A 27,534-nucleotide genomic window follows, 5' to 3' on the forward strand; every position below is an offset into this window, starting at 1 on the left:
GAGACATGGGCACTATAAAGAATTTCAGAATGGGTGTGCACTGGCTCCTCCCTCTATGCCCCTCCTCCAGACCTCAGTTAGAGAAACTGTGCCCAGAGGAGATGGACAATACGAGGAAAGGATTTTGTTAATCTAAGGGCAAGATTCATACCAGCCCACACCATCCACACCGTATAACCTGGAATATACGCAACCAGCAAACAGTATGAACAAAACAGTATCAGCTAAAGACTGATCTCAACTGTAACATAACCCTTATGTAAGCAACAACTATATACAAGCCTTGCAGATTTTGTCCGCACTGGGACGGGCGCCCAGCATCCTCTACGGACCAGGAGAAAAAGATTTACCGGTAGGTTTAAAATCTTATTTTCTCTTACATCCTAGAGGATGCTGGGGACTCCGTAAGGACCATGGGGTTTATACCAAAGCTCCAGACCGGGCGGGAGAGTGCGGACGACTCTGCAGCGCCGACTGAGCAAACGAAAGGTCCTCACCAGCCAGGGTATCAAACTTATAGAACTTTGCAAACGTGTTTGAACCCGACCAGGTAGCTGCTCGGCAAAGCTGTAAAGCCGAGACGCCTCGGGCAGCCGCCCAAGAAGAGCCCACCTTCCTAACGGAATGGGCCTTTACCGAATTTGGTAACGGCAATCCTGCCGTACCATGAGCCTGCTGAATCGTGTTACAGATCCAGCGAGCAATAGTCTGCTTTGAAGCAGGAGCGCCAACTTTGTTGGCTGCATACAGGATAAACAGTGCTTCTGTCTTCCTAACCCGAGCCATCCTGGCTACATAGATTTTTAAGGCCCTGACTACATCCAGAGACGTGGAGTCCTCCAAGTCATCCGTAGCCACAGGCACCACAATAGGTTGGTTCATATAAAATGAAGAAACCACCTTAGGCAAAAATTGAGGACGAGTCCTCAACTCAACTTTCCTATCCACATGGAAAATCAAATAGGGGCTCTTCTGAGACAAGGCCGCCAATTCAGACACCCGCCTTGCAGATGCCAAGGCCAACAACATGACCACCTTCCAAGTGAGAAATTTTAATTCAACCGTCTGAAGCGGTTCAAACCAGTGAGATTTTAGGAACCGTAACACCACGTTAAGGTCCCATGATGCCACTGGGGGCACAAAAGGAGGCTGGATGTGCAGCACTCCGTTCACAAGAGTCTGGACTTCCGGGAGAGAAGCCAATTCCTTCTGAAAGAAAATAGACAGGGCCGAAATCTGTACTTTAATGGAGCCTAATTTTAGGCCCATATCCACTCCAGTCTGTAGAAAGTGGAGAAAACGGCCCAGATGGAAATCTTTCGTAGGAGCCTTCATGGCTTCACACCAAGATACATACTTCCTCCAGATACGGTGATAATGTTTTGCCGTCACCTCCTTCCTAGCCTTTATCGGAGTAGGGATGACTTCCTCTGGAATACCTTTCCCAGCTAGGATTCGGCGTTCAACCGCCATGCCGTCAAACGTAACCGCGGTAAGTCTTGGAACACGCAGGGCCCCTGTTGCAACAGGTCCTCCCTGAGAGGAAGAGGCCACGGATCTTCTGTGAGCATCTCCTGAAGATCTGAATACAGGCCCTTCGAGGCAAATCTGGAACAATGAGTATGGTTTTCACTCTTTGTTGTCTTATGATTCTCAATATTTTTGAGATGAGAGGAAGAGGAGGGAATACATAGACCGACTGAAACACCAATGGTGTCACCAGGGCGTCCACCGCTACTGCCTGAGGGTCCCTTGACCTGGCCCAATACCTCAGAAGCTTCTTGTTGAGGCGGGACGCCATCATGTCTATGTGAGGAATTCCCCAAAGACTTGTTATCTCTGTAAAAACTTCTTGATGAAGTCCCCACTCTCCTGGATGGAGATCGTGTCTGCTGAGGAAGTCTGCTTCCCAATTGTCCACTCCCGGAATGAAGACCGCTGACAGAGCGCTTAAGTGATTTTCCGCCCAGCGAAGAATCCTGGTGGCTTCCGCCATTGCCACTCTGCTCCGTGTCCCGCCTTGGCGGTTTACGTGAGCCACGGCTGTGACGTTGTCTGATTGAATCAGAACCGGCAGGTCGCGAAGAAGATCCTCCGCTTGTCTTAGGCCGTTGTATATAGCCCTCAACTCCAGTACATTGATGTGTCTCCTGGCTTGACCATAGCCCTTGAAAATTTCTTCCTTGTGTGACTGCTCCCCATCCTCGGAGGCTCGCGTCCGTGGTCACCAGAACCCAGTCTTGAATGCCGAACCTGCGACCCTCTAGAAGGTGAGCACTTTGCAGCCACCACAGGAGAGACACCCTGGCCCTGGGGGACAGGCTTATCTTCTGATGTATTTGTAGATGGGACCCGGACCACTTGTCCAGGAGGTCCCACTGAAAAGTCCTTGCATGAAACCTGCCGAAGGGGATGGCCTCGTAGGCTGCCACCATTTTCCCCAGGACACGAGTGCATTGACGAACCGACACTCTTTTTGGTTTTAGCAGGTCTCTAACCATGTTCTGGAGGTCCCGGGCTTTTTCTATCGGGAGAAAAACCCTCTTCTGATCCGTGTCTAGAATCATGCCTAGGAATGATAGTCGAGTCGTTGGAATCAATTGTGACTTCGGTAGATTTAGAATCCAACCGTGTTGTTGCAGCACTCTCAGGGAGAGCGACATGCTCCTCTGCAATTGATTTCTCGATCTTGCTTTTATCAGGAGATCGTCCAAGTACGGGATAATTGTGACTCCCTGCCTGCGCAGGATCACCATCATCTCCGCCATCACCTTGGTGAAAATCCTCGGGGCCGTGGAAAGCCCAAACGGCAACGTCTGAAACTGGTAATGAGAGTCCTGTACAGCGAATCTCAGGTACGCCTGATGAGGAGGATATATGGGAACATGAAGGTATGCATCCTTTATGTCGAGTGACACCATAAAATCCCCCCCTTCCAGACTGGAGATCACAGCCCGGAGCGATTCCATCTTGAATTTGAACTTTTTCAAGTACAGGTTTAGGGATTTTAGATTTAAAATGGGTCTGACCGAACCATCTGGCTTCGGGACCACGAACAGGGTTGAATAGTAACCTTTTCCCTGTTGGACTAGGGGAACCCTGACAACCACTTGCTGGTGACACAGCTTTTGAATTGCAGCTAACACTACTTCCCTCTCTGGGAGAGAAGCTGGCAAGGCCGATTTGAAAAATCTGCGAGTGGGCACCTCTTCGAATTCCAGTTTGTAACCCTGGGATACAATATCCATCGCCCAAGGATCCACGTCTGACAGAACCCAGACCTGGCTGAAGAGTCGAAGACGTGCCCCCACCGGCGCGGACTCCCCCAGTGGAGCCCCAGCGTCATGCGGTGGATTTAGTAGAAGCCGGGGAGTACTTCTGCTCCTGGGAACTAGCCGGAGCAGGTGCTCTCTTCCCTCTACCCTTACCTCTGGCGAGGAAAGATGAGCCCCGACCTCTTCTGGACTTATGCGACCGAAAGGACTGCATCTGATATTGTGGAGTTTTCTTTTGCTATGGGGGAACAAAAGGCAAAAAGGTAGATTTACCCACAATAGCTGTGGCAACCAGGTCCGCGAGACCTTCTCCAAATAAAAGTTCACCTTTGTTTGGCAAAACCTCCATATGCTTCTTTGAGTCAGCATCACCCGTCCACAGGCGGGTCCACAGGGCTCGCCTAGCAGAAATGGCCATGGCGTTGGCTCTAGAACCTAGCAGCCCAACGTCACTTTGAGCATCCCGGGGGATTTATAGAATTACTGCCTCCGCAGCCTCTAATCTTATAAATGGCAGATGTAGAGGTGTTTATTGCTGCCCAGGGCGCCCCCCCTGCGCCCTGCACCCATCAGTGCCCGCTAGTGTGTGTAGTGTGTGGGAGCAATGGCGCGCAGCGTTACCGCTGCGCGCTTACCTCTGGAAAGATCTGAAGTCTTCTGCCGCCTTTGAAGTCTTCTTTTCTTCTTATTCTCACCCGGCTTCTATCTTTTGGCTCTGCGAGGAGGACGGCGGCGCGGCTCTGGGACGAACAGCAAGGGGAGACATGCGTTCCGACTCCCTCTGGAGCTAATGGTGTCCAGTAGCCTAAGAAGCAGAGCCTATTACTTAAGTAGGTCTGCTTCTCTCTCCTCAGTCCCACGATGCAGGGAGCCTGTTGCCAGCAGTGCTCCCTGAAAATAAAAAACCTAACAAAATTCTTTTTCAGAGAAACTCAGGAGAGCTCCCCTGTAGTGCACCCAGTCTCCTCTGGGCACAGGATCTAACTGAGGTCTGGAGGAGGGGCATAGAGGGAGGAGCCAGTGCACACCCATTCTGAAATTCTTTATAGTGCCCATGTCTCTTGTGGAGCCCGTCTATACCCTATGGTCCTTACGGAGTCCCCAGCATCCTCTAGGACGTAAGAGAAACAAAGATTTAATGATAGCCTGACTTTTAGGGTCAATGGCATCCTGCAGCATAGCAGAATTGGCAGTAGTGATAACTGTACATTTAGCCAACATATTTTTCTTAAAGAAGTCAGAGGGAGTAACAGCAGTAGAAGGCTCTTCCTCCGCTATCTGTAGGGTCTGGTAGAATTCCTAAAGCAGATCCTGAACCCCCAGTCTATCAAGAGAATCCTACTCCCAAACAAACTGGTCTAGCCACTCTTGGTCCAAGACCTTCCCCTCCTTCTGCTTAGAGCCCTGACAATCCTACTGTACTGGGAAACTAAAAAATAAAAAAAAATAATAAGATTTTACTCACCGGTAAATCTATTTCTCGTAGTCCGTAGTGGATGCTGGGAACTCTGAAAGGACCATGGGGAATAGCGGGCTCCGAAGGAGGCTGGGCACTCTAGAAAGATTTATGACTACCTGGTGTGCACTGGCTCCTCCCACTATGACCCTCCTCCAAGCCTCAGTTAGGACACTGTGCCCGGACGAGCTGACATAATAAGGAAGGATTTTGAATCCCGGGTAAGACTCCTACCAGCCACACCAATCACACCGTACAACTCGTGATACTATATCCAGTTTGACAGTATGAAAACAACTGAGCCTCTCAACAGATGGCTCAACAATAACCCTTTAGTTAGCAATAACTATTTACTAAGTATTGCAGACAATCCGCACTTGGGATGGGCGCCCAGCATCCACTACGGACTACGAGAAATAGATTTACCGGTGAGTAAAATCTTATTTTCTCTAACGTCCTAGTGGATGCTGGGAACTCCGAAAGGACCATGGGGATTATACCAAAGCTCCCAAACGGGCGGGAGAGTGCGGATGACTCTGCAGCACCGAATGAGAGAACTCAAGGTCCTCCTCAGCCAGGGTATCAAATTTGTAGAATTTTGCAAACGTGTTTGCCCCTGACCAAGTAACAGCTCGGCAAAGTTGTAAAGCCGAGACCTCTCGGGCAGCCGCCCAAGATGAGCCCACCTTCCCTGTGGAATGGGCTTTCACTGATTTAGGATGCGGCAGTCCAGCCGCAGAATGCGCCTGCTGAATCGTGTCACAGATCCAGCGAGCGATAGTCTGCTTAGAAGCAGGAGCACCCAGCCTGTTGGGTGCATACAGGATAAATAGCGAGTCAATTTTCTTGACTCTAGCCGTCCTGGAAACATAATTTTTCAAGGCCCTGACTACGTCCAGTAACTTGGAATCCTCCAAGTCCCTAGTAGCCGCAGGCACCACAATAGGTTGGTTCAAGTGAAAAACTGATACCACCTTAGGGAGAAACTGGGGACAAGTCCTCAATTCTGCCCTCTCCATATGGAAAAACAGATAAGGACTTTTATATGACAAAGCCGCCAATTCTGATACACGCCTGGCCGAAGCCAAGGTCAATAACATGACCACTTTCCGCGTGAGATATTTTAGATCCACGGTTTTTAGTGGTTCAAACCAATGTGATTTTAAGAAACTCAACACCACGTTGAGATCCCAAGGTGCCACTGGAGGCACAACCGGGGGCTGAATATGCAGCACTCCTTTTACAATGTCTGAACTTCAGGTACTGAAGTTAATTCTTTCTGGAAGAAAATCGACAGAGCCGAGATCTGTATCTTAATGGAGCCTAATTTTAGGCCCATAGACACTCCTGCTTGTAGGGAATGCAGAAATCGACCTAGTTGAAATTCCTCTGTTGGGGCCTTTTGTGGCCTCTCACCAAGCAACATATTTCCGCCATATGCGGTGATAATGTTTTGCAGTTACATCTTTCCTGGCTTGAATCAGCGTAGGAATGACTTCCTCCGGAATGCCCTTTTCCTTTAGGATCCGGCGTTCAACCGCCATGCCATCAAAACGTACCTGCGGTAAGTCTTGGAACAGACAGGGCCCCTGCTGCAGCAGGTCCTGTCTGAGCGACAGAGGCCATGGGTCCTCTGATATAATTTCTTGAAGTTCTGGGTACCAGGCTCTTCTTGGCCAATCCGGAACCACGAGTATCGTTCTTACTCCTCGCCTTCTTATTATTCTCAGTACCTTTGGTATGAGAGGCAGAGGGGGGAACACATAAACCGACTGGTACACCCACGGTGTTACCAGAGCGTCCACAGCTATCGCCTGAAGGTCCCTTGACCTGGCGCAATATCTTTTATAGCTTTTTGTTGAGGCGGGACGCCTTCATGTCCACCTGTGGCCTTTCCCAATGGTGTACAATCCTTAGGAAGACTTCTGGATGAAGTCCCCACTCTCTCGGGTGGAAATCGTGTCTGCTGAGAAGATCTGCTTCCCAGTTGTCCACTCCGGGAATGAACACTGCTGACAGTGCTAACACATGATTTTCCGCCCATCGGAAAATCCTTGTGGCTTCTGCCATCGCCATCCTGCTTCTTGTGCCGCCCTGTTGGTTTACATGGGCGACTGCCGTGATGTTGTCTGATTGGATCAGGACCGGCCTTTTGAAGCAGAGGCCTTGCCTGACTCAGGGCATTGTAAATGGCCCTCAGTTCCAGAATATTTATGTAGGGAAGTCACCTGACTTGACCAAAGTCCCTGGAAGCTTCTTCCCTGTGTGACTGCCCCCCAGCCTCAAAGGCTGGCATCCATGGTCACTAGGACCTAGTCCTGTATGTCGAACCTGCGGCCCTCTTGAAGATGGGCACTCTGCAGCCACTACAGTAGAGATACCCTGGTCCTTGGAGACAGGGTTATCAGCCGATGCATCTGAAGATGTGATCCGGACCACTTGTCTAACAGGTCCCCCTGAAAAGTTCTTGCATGGAACCTGCCGAATGGGATTGCTTCGTAGGAAGCTATCATTTTTCCCAGGACTCGCGTGCAATGATGCACCGATAACTGTTTTGGCTTCAGGAGGTCTCTGACTAGAGATGACAGCTCCTTGGCTTTCTCCTCCGGGAGAAACACTTATTTCTGGTCTGTGTCCAGAACCATCCCCAGGAACAGTAGACGTGTCGTAGGAAACAGCTGTGTCTTTGGACTGTTTAGAATCCAACCGTGCTGTTGTAGCACTTTCCAAAATAGTGCTACCCCGACTAGCAACTGCTCCTTGGACCTCGCCCTTATAAGGAGATTGTCCAAGTACGGGATCATTAAAAACTCCCCTTTTTCGAAGGAGTATCATCATTCCGGCCATTACCTTGGTAACACCCTCGGTGCCATGTACAGTCCAAACGGCAGAGTCTGGACTTGGTAATGGTAATCCTGTACCACAAATCTGAGGTACTCCTGGCGAGGATAGTAAATGGGGACATGCAGGTAAGCATCCTTGATGTCCCGGGATACCATGTAATCCCCCTCGTCCAGGCTTGCAATAACCGCCCTGAGCGATTCCATCTTGAACTTGAATTTTTTTATGTATGTGTTCAAGGATTTTAAATATAAAAAAGGGTCACACCGAACCATGCGGTTTCGGTACCCCAAACCGTGTGGAATAGTAACCCCGTCCTTGTTGAAGTAGGGGCACCTTAAGTATTACCTGATGGGAATACAGCCTATTAATTGCCTCTAGCACAGCCTCCCTGCCTGAGGGAGTTGTCGGCAAGGCATATTTGAGGAAACGGCGGGGGGAAGACATCTCGAATTCCAGCTTGTACCCTTGAAATACTACTTGAATGAAACAGGGATCCACCTGTGAGCGAGCCCACTGATCGCTGAAATTTTTGAGACGGCCCCCCACCGTACCTGGCTACACCTGTGGAGCCCCCGCGTCATGCTGTGGACTCAGAGGAAGCGAGAGAAGAATTATGATTCTGGGAACAGGCTGACTGGTGCAGCTTTTTCCCTCTTCCCTTGTCTCTGTACAGAAAGGAAGCGTCTTTGACCCGCTTGCTTTTCTGAAGCCGAAAGGACTGTACCTGATAATACAGTGCTTTCTTAGTCTGTGAGGAAAACTGAGGTAAAAATATTTCTTCCCAGCTGTTGCTGCGGATACGAGGTCCCAGAGACTATCCCCAAATAATTCCTCACCCTTATAAGGCAGAATCTCTATGCGCCTTTTAAAGTCAGCATCACCTGTCCAGTGACAGGTCTCTAATACCCTCCTGACAGAATGGACATTACATTCATTTTGGATGCCAGCCGGCAAAATATCCCTCTGTGCATCCCTCATATAATAAGACAACGTCTTTAATATGTTCTCATGTTAGCAAAACTAGTATGTTTGACAGGGTCACCGACCACGCTGCAGCAGCACGCTCTGCAGGTTTCAGTCTAGTACCTGAGTGTGTAAAAACAGACTTCAGGATAGCCTCCTGCTTTTTATCAACAGGTACCTTCAAAGTGGCCGTTCCTAAAACGGCAGTGCCACCTATTCTGACAACCGTGTGAGCGCCTTATCCACCCTAGGGGATATCTCCCAGCGTAACTTATCCTCTGGCGGGAAAAGGTACGCCATCAGTAACTTTTTAGAAATTACCAGTTTCTTATCAGGGGGAACCCACGCTTCTCACACACTTCATTCATTCATCCATCTGATGGGGGAACAAAACACTGCCTGCTTTTTCTCCCCAAACATAAAAACCCATTTTTAGAGGTTAATGTCAGAAATGTGTAACACATTTTTTATTGCCGGGATCAAGTCACGGATGTTCCCAGTGGATTGTGTATATGTCTCAACCTTGTCGATACTGGAGTCAGACTCCGTGTCGACATCTGTGTCTGCCATCTGAATGAGCGGGCGTTTTTGAGCCCCTGATGGCCTTTGAGACGCCTGGGCAGGCGCGGGCTGAGAAGCCGGCTGTCCCACAGCTGTTACGTCATCCACCCTTTTATGTAAGGAGTTGACACTGTCGGTTAATACCTTTCACCTAACCATCCACTCTGGTGTCGGCCCCACAGGGGGCGACATCACATTTATCGGCATCTGCTCCGTCACTATATAAGCCTCCTCCTCAAACATGTCGACACAGCTGTACCGACACACCGCACACACACAGGGAATGCTCTGACTGAGGACAGGACCCCACAAAGCCCTTTGGGGAGACAGAGAGAGAGTATGCCAGCACACACCAGAGCGCTATATAATGTGGGGATTAACACTATAATTGAGTGAATTTTCCCCCATAGCTGCTTGTATATACAATATTGCGCCTAAATTTAGTGCCCCCCCCTCTCTTTTTAACCCTTTGAGCCTGAAAACTACAGGGGAGAGCCTGGGGAGCTTTCTTCCAGCTGCCCTGTGAAGAGAAAATGGCGCCAGTGTGTCTGAGGGAGATAGCTCCGCCCCTTTTCCGCGGCCTATTCTCCCGCTTTTTTCTGGATTCTGGCAGGGGTATTTACCTCATATATAGCCTCTGGGGCTATATATTGTGGTATTTTTGCCAGCCAAGGTGTTTTTATTGCTGCTCAGGGCGCCCCCCCCAAGCGCCCTGCACCCTCAGTGACCGGAGTGTGAAGTGTGCATGAGGAGCAATGGCGCACAGCTGCAGTGCTGTGCGCTACCTTGGTGAAGACTGATGTCTTCTGCCGACGATTTTCCGGACCTCTTCTTGCTTCTGGCTCTGTAAGGGGGACGGCGGCGTGGCTCCGGGACCGAACACCAAGGACTGGGCCTGCGGTCGATCCCTCTGGAGCTAATGGTGTCCAGTAGCCTAAGAAGCCCAATCCGGCTGCAAGCAGGCGAGTTCGCTTCTTCTCCCCTTAGTCCCTCGCTGCAGTGAGCCTGTTGCCAGCAGGTCTCACTGAAAATAAAAAACCTAATTCTATACTTTCTTTCTAGAGGCTCAGGAGAGCCCCTAGTGTGCATCCAACCTCAGCCGGGCACAAGATCTAACTGGAGGAGGAGGGTCATAGTGGGAGGAGCCAGTGCACACCAGGTAGTCATAAATCTTTCTAGAGTGCCCAGCCTCCTTCGGAGCCCGCTATTCCCCATGGTCCTTTCGGAGTTCCCAGCATCCACTAGGACGTTAGAGAAAGGATAATCTGGCGCTTCCTAGAATCTGCCCCAGTAGAGTGCCAGACATATTTTTCCAAGAAGAAACATTCCCTGGACCCATACAAGTTCTAGTGAGGACTCACAACCTCTAGAGGGGGATACTGGGGAAAAGAACAGGCTGTACACAGGATGGAGTGGAATAACTTACCACTCTCTGGCGATGAACCTCACAGGATAAATCCACAACAGACTGATCCATGATCTGAACACTTTAGCAGGCAGGGATCTCTCAGACATACGCTGACTGAGTGTCACGGTCTCACTAGCTGCACGGAGAGCATCCTGTTCTGTGCTGCCATTTAGAAGCTTATTAGGACATTTTGAGCAACCCTAATGTAAAACATAGGCGGCCACTCTGCTTAGCATTGGGATGCCTTTCTACCTTACTTGTCATACTGTCAGTCCCGGAACACAGAACAGAAAAAGTGACACACTCTTAGCCTCAGGAAGTCTGACTTCTAGGCAGGATGGAGTGCAGTCTGGTGTAGGCTCAAGACCAGGGGGGAATCCTGTATGTCACATTGCATTCAAGATGGCAGCCACAAAGAAGAAAGTAGCCAAAACGTAATTGAATATGGAATGGGCCTACATGCAGTAGCACCCTCCAAAACAGTACGATCGGTAAGCGGAGAGGTAGACTCCAGTTCGCTTACCTGCCTGCCTGCTCGGCACTACCGCGGTAAGCTGTGGAGAGTTAAAGCTGCATCTCACAGGATGGTGGGAACTAAGTTAAGATATGCAGTACTGAATTGGGACCCAGTATACCAGTGCCTGGTGTCCCTCCACATGCCAAATTAAGCTGGGAAGCAGCAAAGGACAGACACAGGCTATGGGCGCTCGTACCCAGCCCAAGGAAGCCGAGTTACATAAGATGACTGAGGCAGACATATAAAACATAGGACTACAAATGAAAATAAAACTTCCCAAAGGCCAATCTCCTTGAGTTTACTGGAGCATAAAAGAGGGTGGGAGAAGTGGATTTTTAAGTCCCAAAGGTTTAACTACTTACTCGTCAGCCTCCCACCTAAACCCACAGTCTGCAGTGTCCCCCAGATAGGGCAGCAAAAAGAAGTTATCTTTCCCATTGACTACAACTATGACAGGTCATGACCTCATAACAAACCATTTAATTTCAACAAGCATTGCTGGTATTTTCAAGCAAAATAAAAACAGTTTAATTCAAAATATTACCATACTATTATGACCACTACAACCCTGATGTTTCCCTGTGGCTCCCTGTGAACCTTGCAGAAGAATATATATTGATCCACTATTGTTGTGGTGTGATTCATAGTAACCAGTGCTCTTATATTCTCTATATAATTTGAAATATGACCATACTGATATCAACATGGCCACGCCTTAGCAAACCAATGAAATTCAGAAAAAAAAGGACACATTATAAAAAGAGAAACACAGTATTCTTCATGAGCTGCTGATACCTTAATGTCCTTATCTGGTTTTACATATTCCTCGTTACCATCCTGATAATAAAGAGGGCTGGGACACCTCTCTGGTGTGCTTCTGGTACTGGATCCATCTACGGGAAACACACAAACAAGAAGAGTTATGCATGAACTTTGCAGAGAGACACAATGGCGCAGATGTGCAGTAACCACCCAGCAATGAGATTTTGTCCGCCCAGTACAGGGGGGGATGGCGGTCGGTGCATGCGCAATAATACACCCGTACACACAGCCAGATGCGCCTATATATTGTTCACAGACGTATCACGATTCCACACCCCGCCAATGCATCCACAATATGTCAGCTGTAGTAAGACAGTTTAAGATCTGAAACAAAACGATGAACATAGGGGGGAGATTTATCAAAGCTTGGAGAGAGATAAAGTGGGGGGGAAGAGATAAGGGGTCTACGTACTAAGCCTTGGAAAGAAATAAAGCGGACTAAGATAAAGCACCAACCAATCAGCTGCTGTCATTTTTCACAGCCTGTAACATGGCAGCTAGGAGCTGATTGGCTGGTGCTTTATCTCAGTCCGTTTGTATATCTCTCCAAAGCTCAGTACACAGAACCCAAAGTACCAACCAATCAGCTTCGAACTGTTATGTTACAGGCTGTGTGAATAATGACAGCAAGGAGCTAATTGGTTGGAATTTTATCTCTTTCCACTTCTGCTAGATGGTAGGTGCCGCAAGCAGGTGAATAGAGACAATTATATTTTTTACATCACAACTGTTGTATATCTATTAGCGCCAGAAGTAGAGCCAATCCAAGATTTATCTTTTCGTATATCATATTTATCAAATGTAAAAAAAAAAAAAGAATGTGATAAGAAAAATAAAGAAATGACTAATAAAGATTGTCTAAAACTGTGTACACTTGACTGTCTTTTATTTGGTATAGTATTTAGATAGGGTGTGGTACGCGTGACTGGTGGTCAGGAGGCCGCCGGTCAGCTTACAGACGCCGGAATCCCGGCGTGGGGGCGAGTGCGGTCGCCACGGGTTCTGTTCCCACTCTATGGGTGTCGTGGACACCCACGAATGGGAAAAGTCCCTGTTGGTCGGCGTGCCGGCCATTGGGATTGTGAGGGGGCGGGATGTAGGAGGAGGTTATGTGACCGTCGGTCTCCTGACTGCCAGTCACATGACTATATAACCCATTTAAATAATATACATTCTACCAGCTATATGAATGGAATATGTATGAAATCTTATTCAATGACCTACACCTAGATAATATCAAAAGGTAAGATTTTCCTTGCTATATCTCTATTAATGGATCTATAAATTCGTATTGGTGTATATAATTGATCGTATTAGACTCCCTGCAAGATATAAAGTCACAGTTATATTCCCATATAAGTCTTAGGTGGTCTTGTGTCCCGTTTGTTTACCCATATGAGAATTTCTGCACGGTTCAACTGGGACAGAATATAATTAGCAGGTAATAGATATTATTGGATATCCTGCATAATATTCAGTTCTCAAGAGTATCACTCAATTCACAATCATAATTTATCCGCTAATAAATTATATCTATCAAATAGAAATAGGAATCGGGCATTAATTAGTCATATAATGCCTTAATTGTGTAGTGGGACTTTATTAATTATAATTAAATACAACACGTAAAAGTCATTCTCCTTAGGGATGTAGTTATGATCCCAGCAGTCGGGATCCCGGCAGTCAGCATACAGACGCCGGGATCCCGGTGGCCAGAATGCCGGCAGGTGGCCGAGGACTATTCCCACTCGTGGGTGTCCACGACACCCATGGAGTGGGAATAGAACCTGTGGTGTGCGTAGCGAGCCACCGAGCCCGCAAGGGGCTGCGTTGCGCTTGCCCCCCTGCCAGCATTCTGACCGCCGGTTACCCGATCCCAACCCTTCCCCTTATATTGGAAATAAGGAGATTTATGGTAAGACTTACAATTGTTAAATCTCTTTCTTTGAGGTACACTGGTTTCCACAGGGATAAACATCAGGGTGTAGATTTGGATCTTGATCCGAGGCACCAACAGGCTAAAGCTTTGACAGTTCCCAGGATGCACTGCACCGCCTCCTCTATAGCCCAGCCTCCGTGCACTGGAGCTCAGTTTTGTAAACAAGTCCAATGTAGGAGCAGGTAAGAGAGACGGTAGATGTTAGTCACATAGACCCACATTCTCACGACAGGAGAAGGGACTAGCGGCTAATGCCATACAAACTCAAAAAATCTAAGTGTGTCAAGGTGTTCGCCCTGTGGAAACCAGTTTTCTCACAGAAAGAGATTTAACCATGGTAAGTCTTACCATAAATCTCCTTTTCTGCAGCGGCGTACACTGGTATTCCACAGGGAATAACATTGGGGATGTCCTAAAGCAGTTCCTCATGGGAGGGACGCACTGTAGCGGGCACAAGAACCCGGAGTCCAAAGGAAGCATCCTGGGAGGCGGAAGTATCAAAGGCATAGAACCTGATGAACGTGTTCACTGAGGACCACGTAGCCGCCTTGCACAATTTTTCAGCGGACGCGCCATGGCGGACCGCCCAAGAAGGTCCAACAGACCGAGTAGAATGGGCTTTGATAGCAGCAGGAGCTGGGAGTCCAGCCTGCGCATAAGCTTGTGCAATCACCATTCCAATCCATCTGGCCAAGGTCTGCTTATTCGCAGGCCAGACACGTTTGTGAAAACCAAAAAGTACAAAAAGAGAGATAGCCCGTACCACATTAAAGACCGCTCTTTGGAGGACAAACCAGGAGAGATAAAGGCCGGAACCACAATCTCTTGGTTAAGGTGGAAAGATGACACCACCTTAGGTAGATAACCAAGGCGAGTTCTAAGAACTGCTCGGTCACGGTGAAAAACCAGAAAGGGTGGACGACAGGACAAAGCGCCTAAGTCTGACACCCTCATAGCAGACGCAATAGCCAACAGAAAAAGGCACTTAAGCGTAAGGCATTTAAGGTCCACAGACTCATGAGTTTCAAATGGAGACTCTTGAAGGGCATTAATCCGTAGTACGCCCTGAGTGATTGTATGAACGTCAGGAATAGATACAATTTTTCGTTGAACCCACACCAACAAGGCAGAAATGTGAACCTTGAGGGAGGCCAGGCGAAGTCCTAAATCCAGGCCTTGTTGCAAAAAAGCCTGAAGTCTGGAAGTTCTAAACTTGTATGCATCGAAATCCTTAGCAGCACACCAGGTGAAGTAAGAATTCCAGACTCTATAATAAATCCAAGCAGAAGCCGGTTTGCGGGCCTTCAACATAGTTTGAATAACCGCCTCAGAAAATCTTTTGGCCCTCAGGAGTGAAGCTTCAAGAGCCACGCTGTTAAAGCCAGTCTTGCCAGGTACTGGTAAACACAAGGGCCCTGAACGAGGAGGTATGGGCGTTGAGGAAGTAGAAGAGGACGCTCGATCGAAAGACCCTGCAGGTCTGAAAATCAATGCCGTCTGGGCCACGCTGAAATGACTAGAAGCAGTATTCCTCCTTCTTGCTTGAACTTCCGTAGTACCCTGGGCAGAAGTTACACTGGAGGGAACACGTATGGCAGCCGAAAGTTCCATGGAATGGCCAGTACGTCCACGAACGCTGCTTGAGGATCCCTTGTCCTTGCTCCGAAGACCGGAACCTTGTGATTGTGTCGAGACGCCATCAGGTCTACATCTGGTAGGCCCAACATGTCCACAAGGAGTTGGAAGACCTCCGGATGAAGACGCCACTCCCCGGCGTGTACGTCCCGACGACTGAGGAAGTCCGCATCCCAGTTGAGGACCCCCGGAATGAACACTGCCGATATTGCTGGCAGATAGCGTTCCACCCATCGAAGAATTTTTGACACTTCCATCATTGCCATGCGGCTTCGAGTGCCGCTTTGATGATTTATGTACTCCGCCATGGTGGCGTTGTCTGATTGTACTTGAACAGGCCTGTTCTGTACGAAAGGCAGGGCTAGTGTCAACGCATTGAACACTGCCCGCAATTCTAGAATGTTTGTCGGGAGGAGATTACTCCCTGGTCCACCGACCTTGGAGAGAGTGTTGTTCCAACCCCGCGCCCCAACCCCGTAGATTGGCATTCGTCGTTAGGAGGACCCAGTTGGAGATCCAGAAGGGACGACCCCTGCTCAATTGTTGGTCCTGTAGCCATCAACTCAGTGACAGACGACCCTCCGGAGTCAAGGAGATCATTTGAGACCTGATCCGGTGAGGCAGGCCGTCATACTTGGAAAGGATTAAACTCTGCAGAGGGCAGGAATGAAATTGAGCGTACTCTACCATGTCGAAAGCCGACACCATGAGTACACCATAGTACTTGCATCGCCGAGTGTATCGACACTCTTTGGCGAGAGAGGAAGCATCTGATTCTGTCCTGAAGCTTCAGGACCTTCTCTGGAGACAAGAACAAACGTTGGTTGTGTGTGTCCAGTAATGCCCCCAGGTGCACCATGCTCTGAGCAGGGACCAGTGAGGATTTCTTCCAGTTGATGAGCCACCCGTGGGCTTGTAGGAATTGGACCGTCAGTTCAAGATGACCAAGGAGAACCTCTGGGGAGTTCACCAGGATCAACAAATCGTCCAGATACGGCAGGATCCTGATACCCTGATGGTGGAGAAGGGCCGTCAGGACCGCCATGACCTTGGTGAAGATCTGAGGAGCCGTGGTCAGTCCGAAAGACAAGGCTTGGAATTGATAATGAAGGTTGCCAATAGCAAACCGTAGATATTGCTGATGCGACATGACAATATGTATGTGTAAGTAAGCATCCTGTATATCCAAGGATACCATATAGTCCTTGGGTTCCAAAGCCAGTACAATAGAGCGCAGAGCTTCCATATGTAATTTGGACACCCTCACAAATTTGTTCAAAGATTTGAGGTTGAGTATAGGCCAGGAGGATCCATTCGGCTTTGGAACTAGAAACAGCATCGAGACAGAGGCACCGGCACTATCACTCCTGTATCCAGGAGGGATTGGACAACCAAATGTAGTGATTGTGCAGCCCTTGAAGTCTTTCTTCTCAAAAAGCTCTTATTAGGGCTGCCTAGTGCAGCCCCCCCCCTGTTAGTGACCTGCACTGCAGGCACCATCTTACAAACTGAGCTCCAGTGCCTAGAGGCGGGGCTATAGAGGAGGCGGTGCAGTGCATCCTGGGAACCAGGGCCGTCTTTTCATATGGGCTCAATGGGCTCTTGCCCAAGGGCCCCAGGAGTATAAGGGCCCTAGGCTGATAGCTAAGGGTCCCCTATTTCCAGTGGTACCAGATTTTTGAAAATCGGCCGTGGGAACCGGAGATATCCAACTTGAAAGCAGTGGTCCCCATCCAAGCCTGTTAATTGCTCTTCCCAACCAGATATCTCGGGTTCTGTCTGACTAGAGTTTTTCTGAGGATATAATCCAAAAGCTGTAACTCTCCCCTTTCAGTGGACACTGGCCAGCTTGCCTCTACTATGCCCAGAACAATAGATATCAGCCTTCAAGCAGCTGGTCCCTGCTCCAGCTCCACACACCTAATATGTGCAGTTTTAGAGTTTCATTGGTGAATTGCTCTGGCTCCTGAACTCTGATCCCCAAGTCCCCAGAACCTTCTGAAAGGTGGAACTCTCTAGTTTTTTTATCCCATTCAAGGTTAAGAAATATATTTTCAGGAACTTAAGATATCTGCAGTCAAGCAAGCTGCCCTCCCACCGGAAAATTATAAATATTAAGCCCACTCCACTATCCACCCCTCCCCTAAGTATTAAACATCCCCCTACCACCCTGGAAGTCATGTACCAGGGCTTCTTCTTTCAGCCCAATGCCCCTTCTACAGTTTACCCCCATCTGTGCAGTAAAGGAGTAATTATCAGAAATTACTGCTCCAGGTCCTACATGCTGAGCGGAAGATAGATCACCCCCTACCACACGCGGGACATCAAAGCTGCTGCTGATAGCACCCCCCACCCCTACCGCTGGAGGATGAGTAGGGGGCCCAGTGCATTGCTTTGCCCAGGGGCCTACACTGCTGTTAAGATGGCCCTGCTGGGAACAATCAACAGTCCCTGGTTATCTAGCAGTGACTTACCTACTCCCTGTGGCAGAGGCTCCAGCTGCGGCTTCCGGGTCCCGGTGGTCCTGTATGAGGCAATTCCGGCACAGATATCTGATGGAGAGCTCCAGTAAGTACTCTAGCCCTAACCCCTCCTTTGGCAGCCTAACCTTAACCTCCGTCTAGTGCCTAGTCCTAACCCTCCCATCCCGCAGCCTCATCCTAATGTTGACATTCTGAGGGTGGTGACATGTCACCTGTCGACATCATAACTGTCGACACTGCCGCATCGACCTTATGATTGCATCCCCTTGGGGCAAGCTATATGTACCGTGTACTGAGCTAAGCACAAGGAACACACAAAATAAAGACATGTTACAGGACTTTCCAGCTGTTACATCTATACAATAAAGAGAAACGCCATCCCCTGCGCAATACATACACACAGGAACACATTTCTTTTTGACTATTGCTCCTGCAGCATCCTTGACTCTCAAACACCCAGGCTCCACGACTGGATCTTCCCCAACAAGGTAACACACATCCCGCTTACTGTCTAACTAGGGCAGGGGTGGGCAATTATTTCAGCTGGGGCCCACTTAACACATTCCAGCGAATATTCGCGGGCCGCACACAAAATATCCCTCCCTGGGCACAGTTGCTAGCTCCCCTCTATCCCGGATCACAGTTACAAGCTCCCCTCCCGCCCTCCCTGGGCACACTTGGCAGCTCTACCCCCGGCCGAGGTGGTTAGGCAGGGAGCAGGAGACAGCCGGGCGTCCAGCTACCCAGATGATCTACTGCCCGCTGCACAGATTCACACACTGCCTCTGCTTCTGCTCCGCCACCCGCACCACCGAGCGCCTGACGTCGGAAAGGAAATCCCGGTCAGCAGCCCCTGTGACCGGTCTTTCCTCAGCGGTGCCGCGTCTTGGATCTGCTGTAGCGCAATGACAAGCGACACAGCCAGTCGGGCCGCTTGTCATTGGGCACTGGTGGGGGACACCGGGCCAGGCAGGATTGGTTCACGGGCCGCATCTGGCCCGCGGGCCGCATGTTGCCCACCCCTAAACTAGAGGAGGAGATTGCCTATAAATAGAGGACAAAGCAAAGGAGTTTTACCCTCACTTACTGCTGCCGAGCTGGAAACCACTTTCACAAACAACTAACGCCACATCCTATGGTTCTAATAAAAGCTAATATCTTGCTGGGGCAGGACAGAGCCGTCATAGGTGAATCCACCAATCTGCACAAATACATTCTGTGATAACTAATCACTGAAAATCAGTCTCTGGCGGCACTCTCCCTACACTGTAATGCTGCCGGACAGTAAGAGCCAACTACATGGTTTTTGTTTTTTTGTGTTTTTTTTTTAATTAAATGTCCGCAGTCTGTAAAGGGATGAAAAGAACCACCTGCTGTATACAACTGCAGACATCAGGAATAATATTTTGTTTAATTAACACAAACGATAAGATACATCAAATTTCAGTTTACACATCCTTTAAAATAGAGATACCCAAATGTTTCAATCTCAATATGATGTGCCTCCTGTACTCTGATGTATGTGAGGAGACTGGTCAGATCTCTTGGCTGGTAACACACAGTGACATGATGTGAGGGGGAGAGAAGGACTATAATAGGGGCTGATGGCTCCTGATGTATGAGACACACCAGAGAGTGTGGGAATAGACTGGTCAGATCTCTGTGCTGGTAACACACAGTGACATGATGTGAGGAGGAGAGCAGGAGTATAATAGGGGCTGATGTCTCCTGATGTATGAGATACACCAGAGAGTGTGGGGAGGAGACTGGTCAGATCTATGGGCTGGTAACACACAGTGACATGATGTGAGGGGGAGAGCAGGAGTATAATAGGGGCTGATGGCTCCTGATGTATGAGATACACCAGAGAGTGTGGGGAGGAGACTGGTCAGGTCTCTGGGCTGGTAACACACAGTGACATGATGTGAGGAGGAGAGTAGGAGTATAATAGGAGGGGATGCAGTCAATTTACCTCCAATCAAAATCCCGACAGCAATTGACCGACGGTCAAAATCCCGACATGGACAAAATACCGACATTTAAAATACCAACAAGGTCAAAATACCGACATGTAAAATGCCGACAGGTCAAAATGCCGACATGATTTTTTCATTGAAACCGACTTGTTCATACTGTACCATCCCAGTGGACCTGGAGGGGGAATATAATAGTATGCCGAGCGCAGCGAGGCACCGTGCCCGAAGCGCGAGCTACACTTATATGGGGTCCATGTCGTCCTACGTCGACATACACACACACAAAACAATGAAAACCGCATGTCGGTATTTTGACCTTGTCTGTATTTTGACCTTGTCAGTATTTTAAATGTCGGGATTTTGTCCATGTCGGGATTTTGACTTGTCGGGATTTTGACAATCGGTCAATTACTGTCAGGATTTCGACCGTCTGGATTGTGATTGGAGGTATTTCATACCGGTCCCAATAGGAGCTGATGGCTCTTGATGTATGAGATACACCAGAGAGTGTGGAGAGGAAACTGGTCCGATTTCTGGGCTGGCAACTCACAGTGACATGATGTGAGGAGGAGAGCAGGAGTATAATAGGGGCTGATGGCTCCTAATGTATGAGATACACCAGAGCGTGTGGGGAGGAGACTGGTCAGATCTCTGGGCTGGTAACACACAGTGACATAATGTGAGGAGAGCAGGAGTATAATAGGGGCTGATGGCTCCTGATGTATGAGATACACCAGAGAGTGTGGGGAGGAGACTGGCCAGGTCTCTGGGCTGGTAACACACAGTGACATGATGTGAGGAGGAGAGCAGGAGTATAATAGGGGCTGATGGCTCCTGATGTATGAGATACACCAGAGAGTGTGGGGAGGAGACTGGCCAGGTCTCTGGGCTGGTAACACACAGTGACATGATGTGAGGAGGAGAGAAGGAGTATAATAGGGGCTGATGGCTCCTGATGTGTGAGATACACCAGAGAGTGTGGGGAGGAGACTGGTCAGATATCTGGGCTGGTAACACACAGTGACATGATGTGAGGGGGAGAGCAGGAGTCTAATAGGGGCTGATGGCTCCTGATGTATGAGATACACCAGAGAGTGTGGGGAGGAGACTGGCCAGGTCTTTGGGCTGGTAACACACAGTGACATGATGTGAGGAGAGCAGGAGTATAATAGGGGCTGATGGCTCCTGATGTGTGAGATACACCAGAGAGTGTGGGGAGGAGACTGGTCAGATCTGTGGGTTGGTAACACACAGTGACATGATGTGAGGAAAGCAGAAGTATAATGATAATGCCTCTTGAATTTTACTCCACCGGCAGAAGCAGAAATGGTTAGTTTGTACAGGTATTTGAATGACAGACAGACAGCGGTCTAGGGCAAGAGTCAATAGGTCGACACCATATGGTTAACATATGGTCAACAGGTACAAAAGGTCGACAGGTTTAAAAAGGTCTACATGACAATGATCAACACATGGTTTTGGGGTTTTTTTTGGGGGGAGGGGTTTGCATGTTTTCCCAACATTTGCTTGATTTATTATCCACGTGGACTACGACTGAGAATAGTAACCTATGGCAAGCACTGTGAGGCCACGAGGGTATACTTTTTTTTACTGATGGTGGTCATTTACTACCAAACACACAAGATTTGATCCAAAAAACTGAAAAAAACGTTTGAACCTGTCGACCATGTGGTGTTGACCCAAATACTGTAGATCTTCTATACCACACTGGTTTGTACAGACAGAGGATGATGTAAGAGAAGAGATTGTTGCAGTGACTGACTTTTATGTATTTAGTAGTTATTACTCACATGCTGCGATCTCTGTAGGAATCTCTTCTTCCTTTATCTTCACACAAATCATATCATCTTCAACTTTCAGTTCTCTTAGAATTTCATTCTAAATGTTGCAGAAAACATAAAAAATAATGATAAAAAAGTAATGTAATAGTAGAAAGACATGGATGTTACTAAACTTTACAGTAGATATTAGAAAACATTAATTCCAATTACCTCCAGATCCTGTTGGGAGATATTGTGATGTCCTGGCTTACAATGAAGGTCTTCCATTTGGGAACAGATTAATCTGACCGATAGTGGAACACCAGGGCTGGAATTCAAAGGAAGAAAAGCTACAATAAAAACGAATGACATAGGTTTACATGAACTACATGACTCCCAAACAGTGGGGGTCATTCCGAGTCGATCGCTCGCTAGCAGTTTTTAGCAGCCGTGCAAACGCTATGCCGCCGCACACTGGGAGTGTATTTTAGCTTAGTAGAAGTGCAAACGTTTTTATCGCAGAACGCCTGCAAAAATTTTTTGTGTAGTCCCAGAGTAGCTCAAAACCTACTCAGCGCTTGCGATCACTTCAGACTGTTCAGTTCCGGATTTGACGTCACACACTCGCCCAGCGTTCGCTCAGCCACGCCTGCGTTTTCCCTGGCACGCCTGCGTTTTTCTGAACACTCCCTGAAAACGGTCAGTTGCCTCCCAGAAATGCCCACTTCATGTCAATCACTCTGCGGCAACCAGTGCGACTGAAATGCATCGCTAGACCCTGTGCAAAACTGCATACGCATGCACAGAACTGCCATTTTTTAGCCTGATCACTGCGCTGCGAACAAATGCAACTAGCGATCAACTCGGAATGAATACCAGTGTCCCAGGACATGTGTAAAGGAGCCTACACACTGGGCGATGTGTTCCACCATCGATATTATTGACCAACGATATTATCAATGGTCGGTTTTTACTACACACTGGACGATATCGCTGGTCAATTTGCACAATATGAGAATACATACATCTAGATCGTCCAAATTGACTGGCGTGTATCAACGATGATCGTTTAACGATGAACGATTGCGGGCATGCGCATCGATCATCGTTGATGCATCCACACTGAAAGATATGAACAATTTATTGTTCATTTATGAACGATATCGTTCATATCTTTCAAGATATTGCCCAGTGTGTAAGCCCCTTAAGAGAATTTAGGACTAGATGTTTTCCAAACCTATATCTGGGGCAAAGTGAAGTGAAACTCCAGCGCCTGGTAACACATCCTGCCATGTATGCCAGAGGCTGGATGAGTTAGCAGACATTGGTTGTCGGAACTGAGACATGCTGATGTGAAAGACACCTGTAATAGAGCTGTAATGAAACCTTATGGACTGTTTCCACAATGTATCGGCTGGACATATCCCTGAGCAATCTGCGTCAGTAATCTCATGGTAGTGTTAGAATTAGCTAGGGCATTGGCCCTCATGGAACCCTAACAGTGCATGTTTTCCAGATCATCTAGCTGGAGCACAGGTGTGTTAACTAGGTGTTATCATTGACTCTGATCTGTCCTTAGTTCTCCACATTCAATCTATCTCAGAATCATATTACATGAATCTAAAAAACATATCCAAAATACGACCATCTCTTACACAAGACGCTGCAAAAACTCTAATCCATGCTCTCATTATCTCCCGCATTGATTATTGCAATAGTCTCCTTACTGTGGTCTTACCAAAAACAGACTCTTACCACTACAATCCATTATGAATGCAATTGTGAGGCTAATTGCCTCGCTAGACGTTCATCGTCTGCGGATCCGCTCTGTCAGTCCCTCCATTGGTTACTGTATTCTACTGTATTCAATATAAAATACTTTTACTTACACACAAGGCCATTAACCAAAGTACAGTACATCAACGTACATCTCTTCTCTTATCTCAAAATATCTCTCAACGCAACCCAACCTCTTGGCTCTTCACAAGACCTACGTCTCACATCCACACTCATTACTTGCTCCTAATCACGACTGCAGGACTTTTTTCGGGCTGCACCCACTCTGTGGAATGCCCTCCTACGCACAATAAGACTCGCCTCTAGTCTCCAAACCTTCAAGAGTTCCCTGGTAACTCACCTCTTCAGGCAAACGTAGCAAATTCCGCAACCGCCCACATAACCTTCCTAAACTTTCCTATCCAGTTATATCCCCACTGTACAGTCCACTCCCATGCTCCACATATTCTCTCTTTCTTCACTTTCCCTTCCTACTGACCTCATGCCAACATTGCTGGGCGACCATATTATACAGACCACTGGTGGACCACTGTGCAATAGGTAGCATCTATTCTTGTGTATCAATTACTATTTCCCTATAGACTGTAAGCTTGCGAGCGGGGCCCTCCTACCTCTCTGTATGTTATTACCCAGTTTTGTTCTATTACTGTTATTTCCAATTGTAAAATGCAACGGAAATTACTGCGCTATATAAGATACTGTCAATAATAATAAAATAATAATTAAAAAAACACAATAGAACTACAGGTGGTACTAATTATTCCTGAGCATACCTTGAAAACGCGCACTGTTATGGAACCATAGAGATTTAGCTAATGTATAGAAAAGTGCCCCTTAGCGATGACTGCAATACAACATTTTATTTGTGAGGTCAAGCAAGTGGATTACTTTATCCTGTCATTCTCAGTGCAATATCATAAATGCAATTACATGAAACGCATGATCGCACAAATCCCATCCATACAGTATGAACTCTTATATTGTGAAAATTTCCTGTGTGCCCTAACGGGCTGAGAGGTAAAACGCACATTGAAGTGGTCACGTAGGGTACCGATGCCAGCGTTCAAATGCCATCACAATTGCAAATCACAGGCATAGTTTCTAATTGAATACATCCCTTTTTGTTTTTCCATACAACACTCAGGTTGACCAGTTAATCAAATGTTTAAGACAGTGAGAGGACGGCTGTAACTCCGCATCCGTCAGAAGGCAGAGAAACCCCTTCTAATTCACTTACCTGCTCATTGATGATTTTACAATCGTTGGGGTAAATTTACTAAGGTGGGAGTTTTTTTAGAACTGGTGATGTTGCCCCAAGCAACCAATTAGATTCTATTTATTATCTTCTAGAAGCAGCTAGATAAATGTTAAGTTGAATCTGATTGGTTGCTAATGGCAACATCACCAGTTCTAAAACTAAAAAACTCCCACCTTAGTAAATTTACCCCAATGTTTTTTTGAGATTTTAAACATCTATAGTACAAAACCCTATAGAAGTAAATACTGACTGCATTACGTAGGTGTAGGTGTACAGTATATAGGTGTTGTGTGTAGGTTCTAAAAATATTGGGATCTACACAGATTTGACACCAAATTGCTCCAATCTGCTTAGGCGTTAACTGTTGATATAATACAATGTTCTCTCCATCTTCTACCGTACTCAAGTTTCAGATAAATTCCAGGAAATCACTGCCTCGATATGGTATAACAGGGGTGGACAGAATAAGAGGAATTCAGGAGCCAGCCAATCAAACCAGAAAGCCAGCAGTATTTTTATTTAGGAGCCCCTGGGATTTCTGCAGTCCTGCATTAGAATGTGAAATCATCCAATCTTCCTATGCCATTACTCTTCCAAATAAATAAGAAAGGTTTGAGGTATTCCAGTGAATGCTAAGTACGCCATTTCTGTGGTGCTTATACACTGGATAGGTGTATTGGGGCAGACGTATTAACCTGGAGAAGGCATAAGGAAGTGATGAACCAGTGATAAGTGCAAGGTGATAAACGCACCAGCCAATCACCTCTTAACTGTTAATTTACATATTGGAGCAGATTGGCTGGTGCGTTTATCACCTTGCACTTATCACTGGTTTATCACTTCCTTATGCCTTCTCCAGGTTAATACATCTGCCCCATTTTGCGGAATATTATCTTTGCTGAAGTTGCAGCCTGTAAATGCGCGCTGCCTTAATCGTACTAATAGCCCACTTAATTAAGGAAGTTATTATTTGACCAAATGCCTTTTCAACAGGACAGAGGTATGCAGGGTAGGGATGGCCACTGACAATAGATGGGTTTGCAACCATCATTGGTCTATGGTCGATGTTTCTTTTTTATTTTATCCCATCTATGGTGGGCCACCAATGCCGCACCATTGATGGCGGTGCTCCGATGTTGAAGAACGTCATCGGCGGCCCGATGTCTTAAGTCTGCACTTCAATAGACCTACAGTAAAAAGACAAAGAGTCACTAGGTTGACCCCAAATGATCTTTTTGGCTTTTTTGGGTGTAATTTTGTACATTTCACCATATCAGAGCCAACTTAGTAGAAATGTGTACGCTCGCCACGCAAGGATTCCCAATCGTAGTTCACATGAATAGTAAATGATGAAAAAGCAGAAAAATTTTAAACAATGAAAAAAAAAACAACAACAAAAAACTTATGTCCACCTTAAGCACTGTCTATCTTTTTCCTGTCAACCGTTTGACCCTGTTGACCACTTGGGGTCAACCTATTGACTATCCATCTTTTTATTGTAGATCTATCAACCAGATACCACGCTCAACCATCAATGGTTTTCTACTGATGGATATTTTTTTTAAAAACACTGACCATTGTTGGCCATCACTAATACAAGGTGATGAGACAAGGTCAAGAATCCGGTATCTAGGTCGACATGCATTAGGTCGACAGGGTTTCTAGGTCGACATGGTCACTAGGCTGACATGTAGTAGGTCGACATGACAAAAGGTTGACATGAGTTTTTCACAATTTTTGTAATTTTTTTGAACTTTTTCATACTTTACGATCCACGTGGGCTACGATTGGGAATGGTAACCTGTGCCGGTAGTAGCAGGGCGAGGCACCTTGCCAGGAGCATCGCGAGCGATGCGAGGGGACACGGTGCACTAATTGGGGTTCCCGGTCACTCAACAAAGAAAACAAAAAAAATAAAACTCATGTCGACCTTTTGTCATGTCGACCTAATGCTTGTGTCGGCCTATTTTGGATATCGACTTAGTTACTGTCGACCAATAGTGGTCAATCTAGACACTGTCGACCTAAGTATGGTCGATTCTACGAACCACACCCCAAGAATCCATAGAGGGCAGTCAGACAGGCAAGTGTCAGTGCATTGGGTGGTAGTCAGCCAGGGCACAGATCAATACTGGATGGAATCCTGAAGAAGGATCGCTGTATCAGATTAAACATGCCACGCCGCAGCACCACTCTATGCGACAGCATACCTATTCTACAACTTGGAACATAGAGTCACGCATTTACAGTATCAGCAGCCTAAGCCCAAGAGTAGCTGTGCAACCAGAGATGAAGCAGCCTTTATTGTGGAAAACCTTAAGCACATTTAGGAAGTTGTATTAGTGTTATAAGTCCCAAAACGTTCTTACCTGTTCTTATAGAGCCAATGGCCACATTGACAGTGTTTGCTGTTCCTATGTCAGACCGTCTTCCGACAGCTTTCTTGTTATGACCTCATTGCTCCTGTCCTCCCGTCTGTCACTGCGGTACACGTACAAAGCAGAATATTACTATCATGCAACATAAAACCATTGTTACTCCTGCAGAAGTACTATACTGCAGTAACCAACATAATATTACACCTCCACAACCAATACACCTACTACAAGCAATACTATGCAAATGCCCTGATTTATTTTAGATTCAAATGATATTTTACATGAAATTATGATTTTAGATAAATGCTGCATCTTAATGCAGGTAGGTGGGCATCAATAGCAAAGAGACAAAATAGTGACTTTGGTTATTTTCCTTAGACTACTAAAATATTAGTTGTGTTTATTTATAAGGCACCAAAAGGCGTTCTATAGTGCCAAAAT

General features: G+C 47.2%; 1 protein-coding gene across 1 annotated transcript in view; it reads right to left on the reverse strand.

Moving 5' to 3' along the window:
• LOC135057206 (zinc finger protein 420-like) overlaps nt 1–27,534 on the reverse strand; it is a 163,121-nt gene that overhangs the window by 40,921 nt on the left and 94,666 nt on the right. Inside the window, exons 8-10 of the mRNA XM_063963099.1 lie at nt 21,892–22,010; nt 21,691–21,778; nt 11,820–11,917 (exon numbers count right to left, since the gene is read on the reverse strand). Of these exons, the coding sequence (XP_063819169.1) occupies nt 11,820–11,917; nt 21,691–21,778; nt 21,892–22,010 (305 nt within the window). The remainder of the gene's footprint in view (nt 1–11,819; nt 11,918–21,690; nt 21,779–21,891; nt 22,011–27,534) is intronic.

The sequence above is a fragment of the Pseudophryne corroboree genome, chromosome 3 (genome assembly GCF_028390025.1).
Source record: "Pseudophryne corroboree isolate aPseCor3 chromosome 3, aPseCor3.hap2, whole genome shotgun sequence".
Lineage (NCBI taxonomy): Eukaryota > Metazoa > Chordata > Amphibia > Anura > Myobatrachidae > Pseudophryne > Pseudophryne corroboree.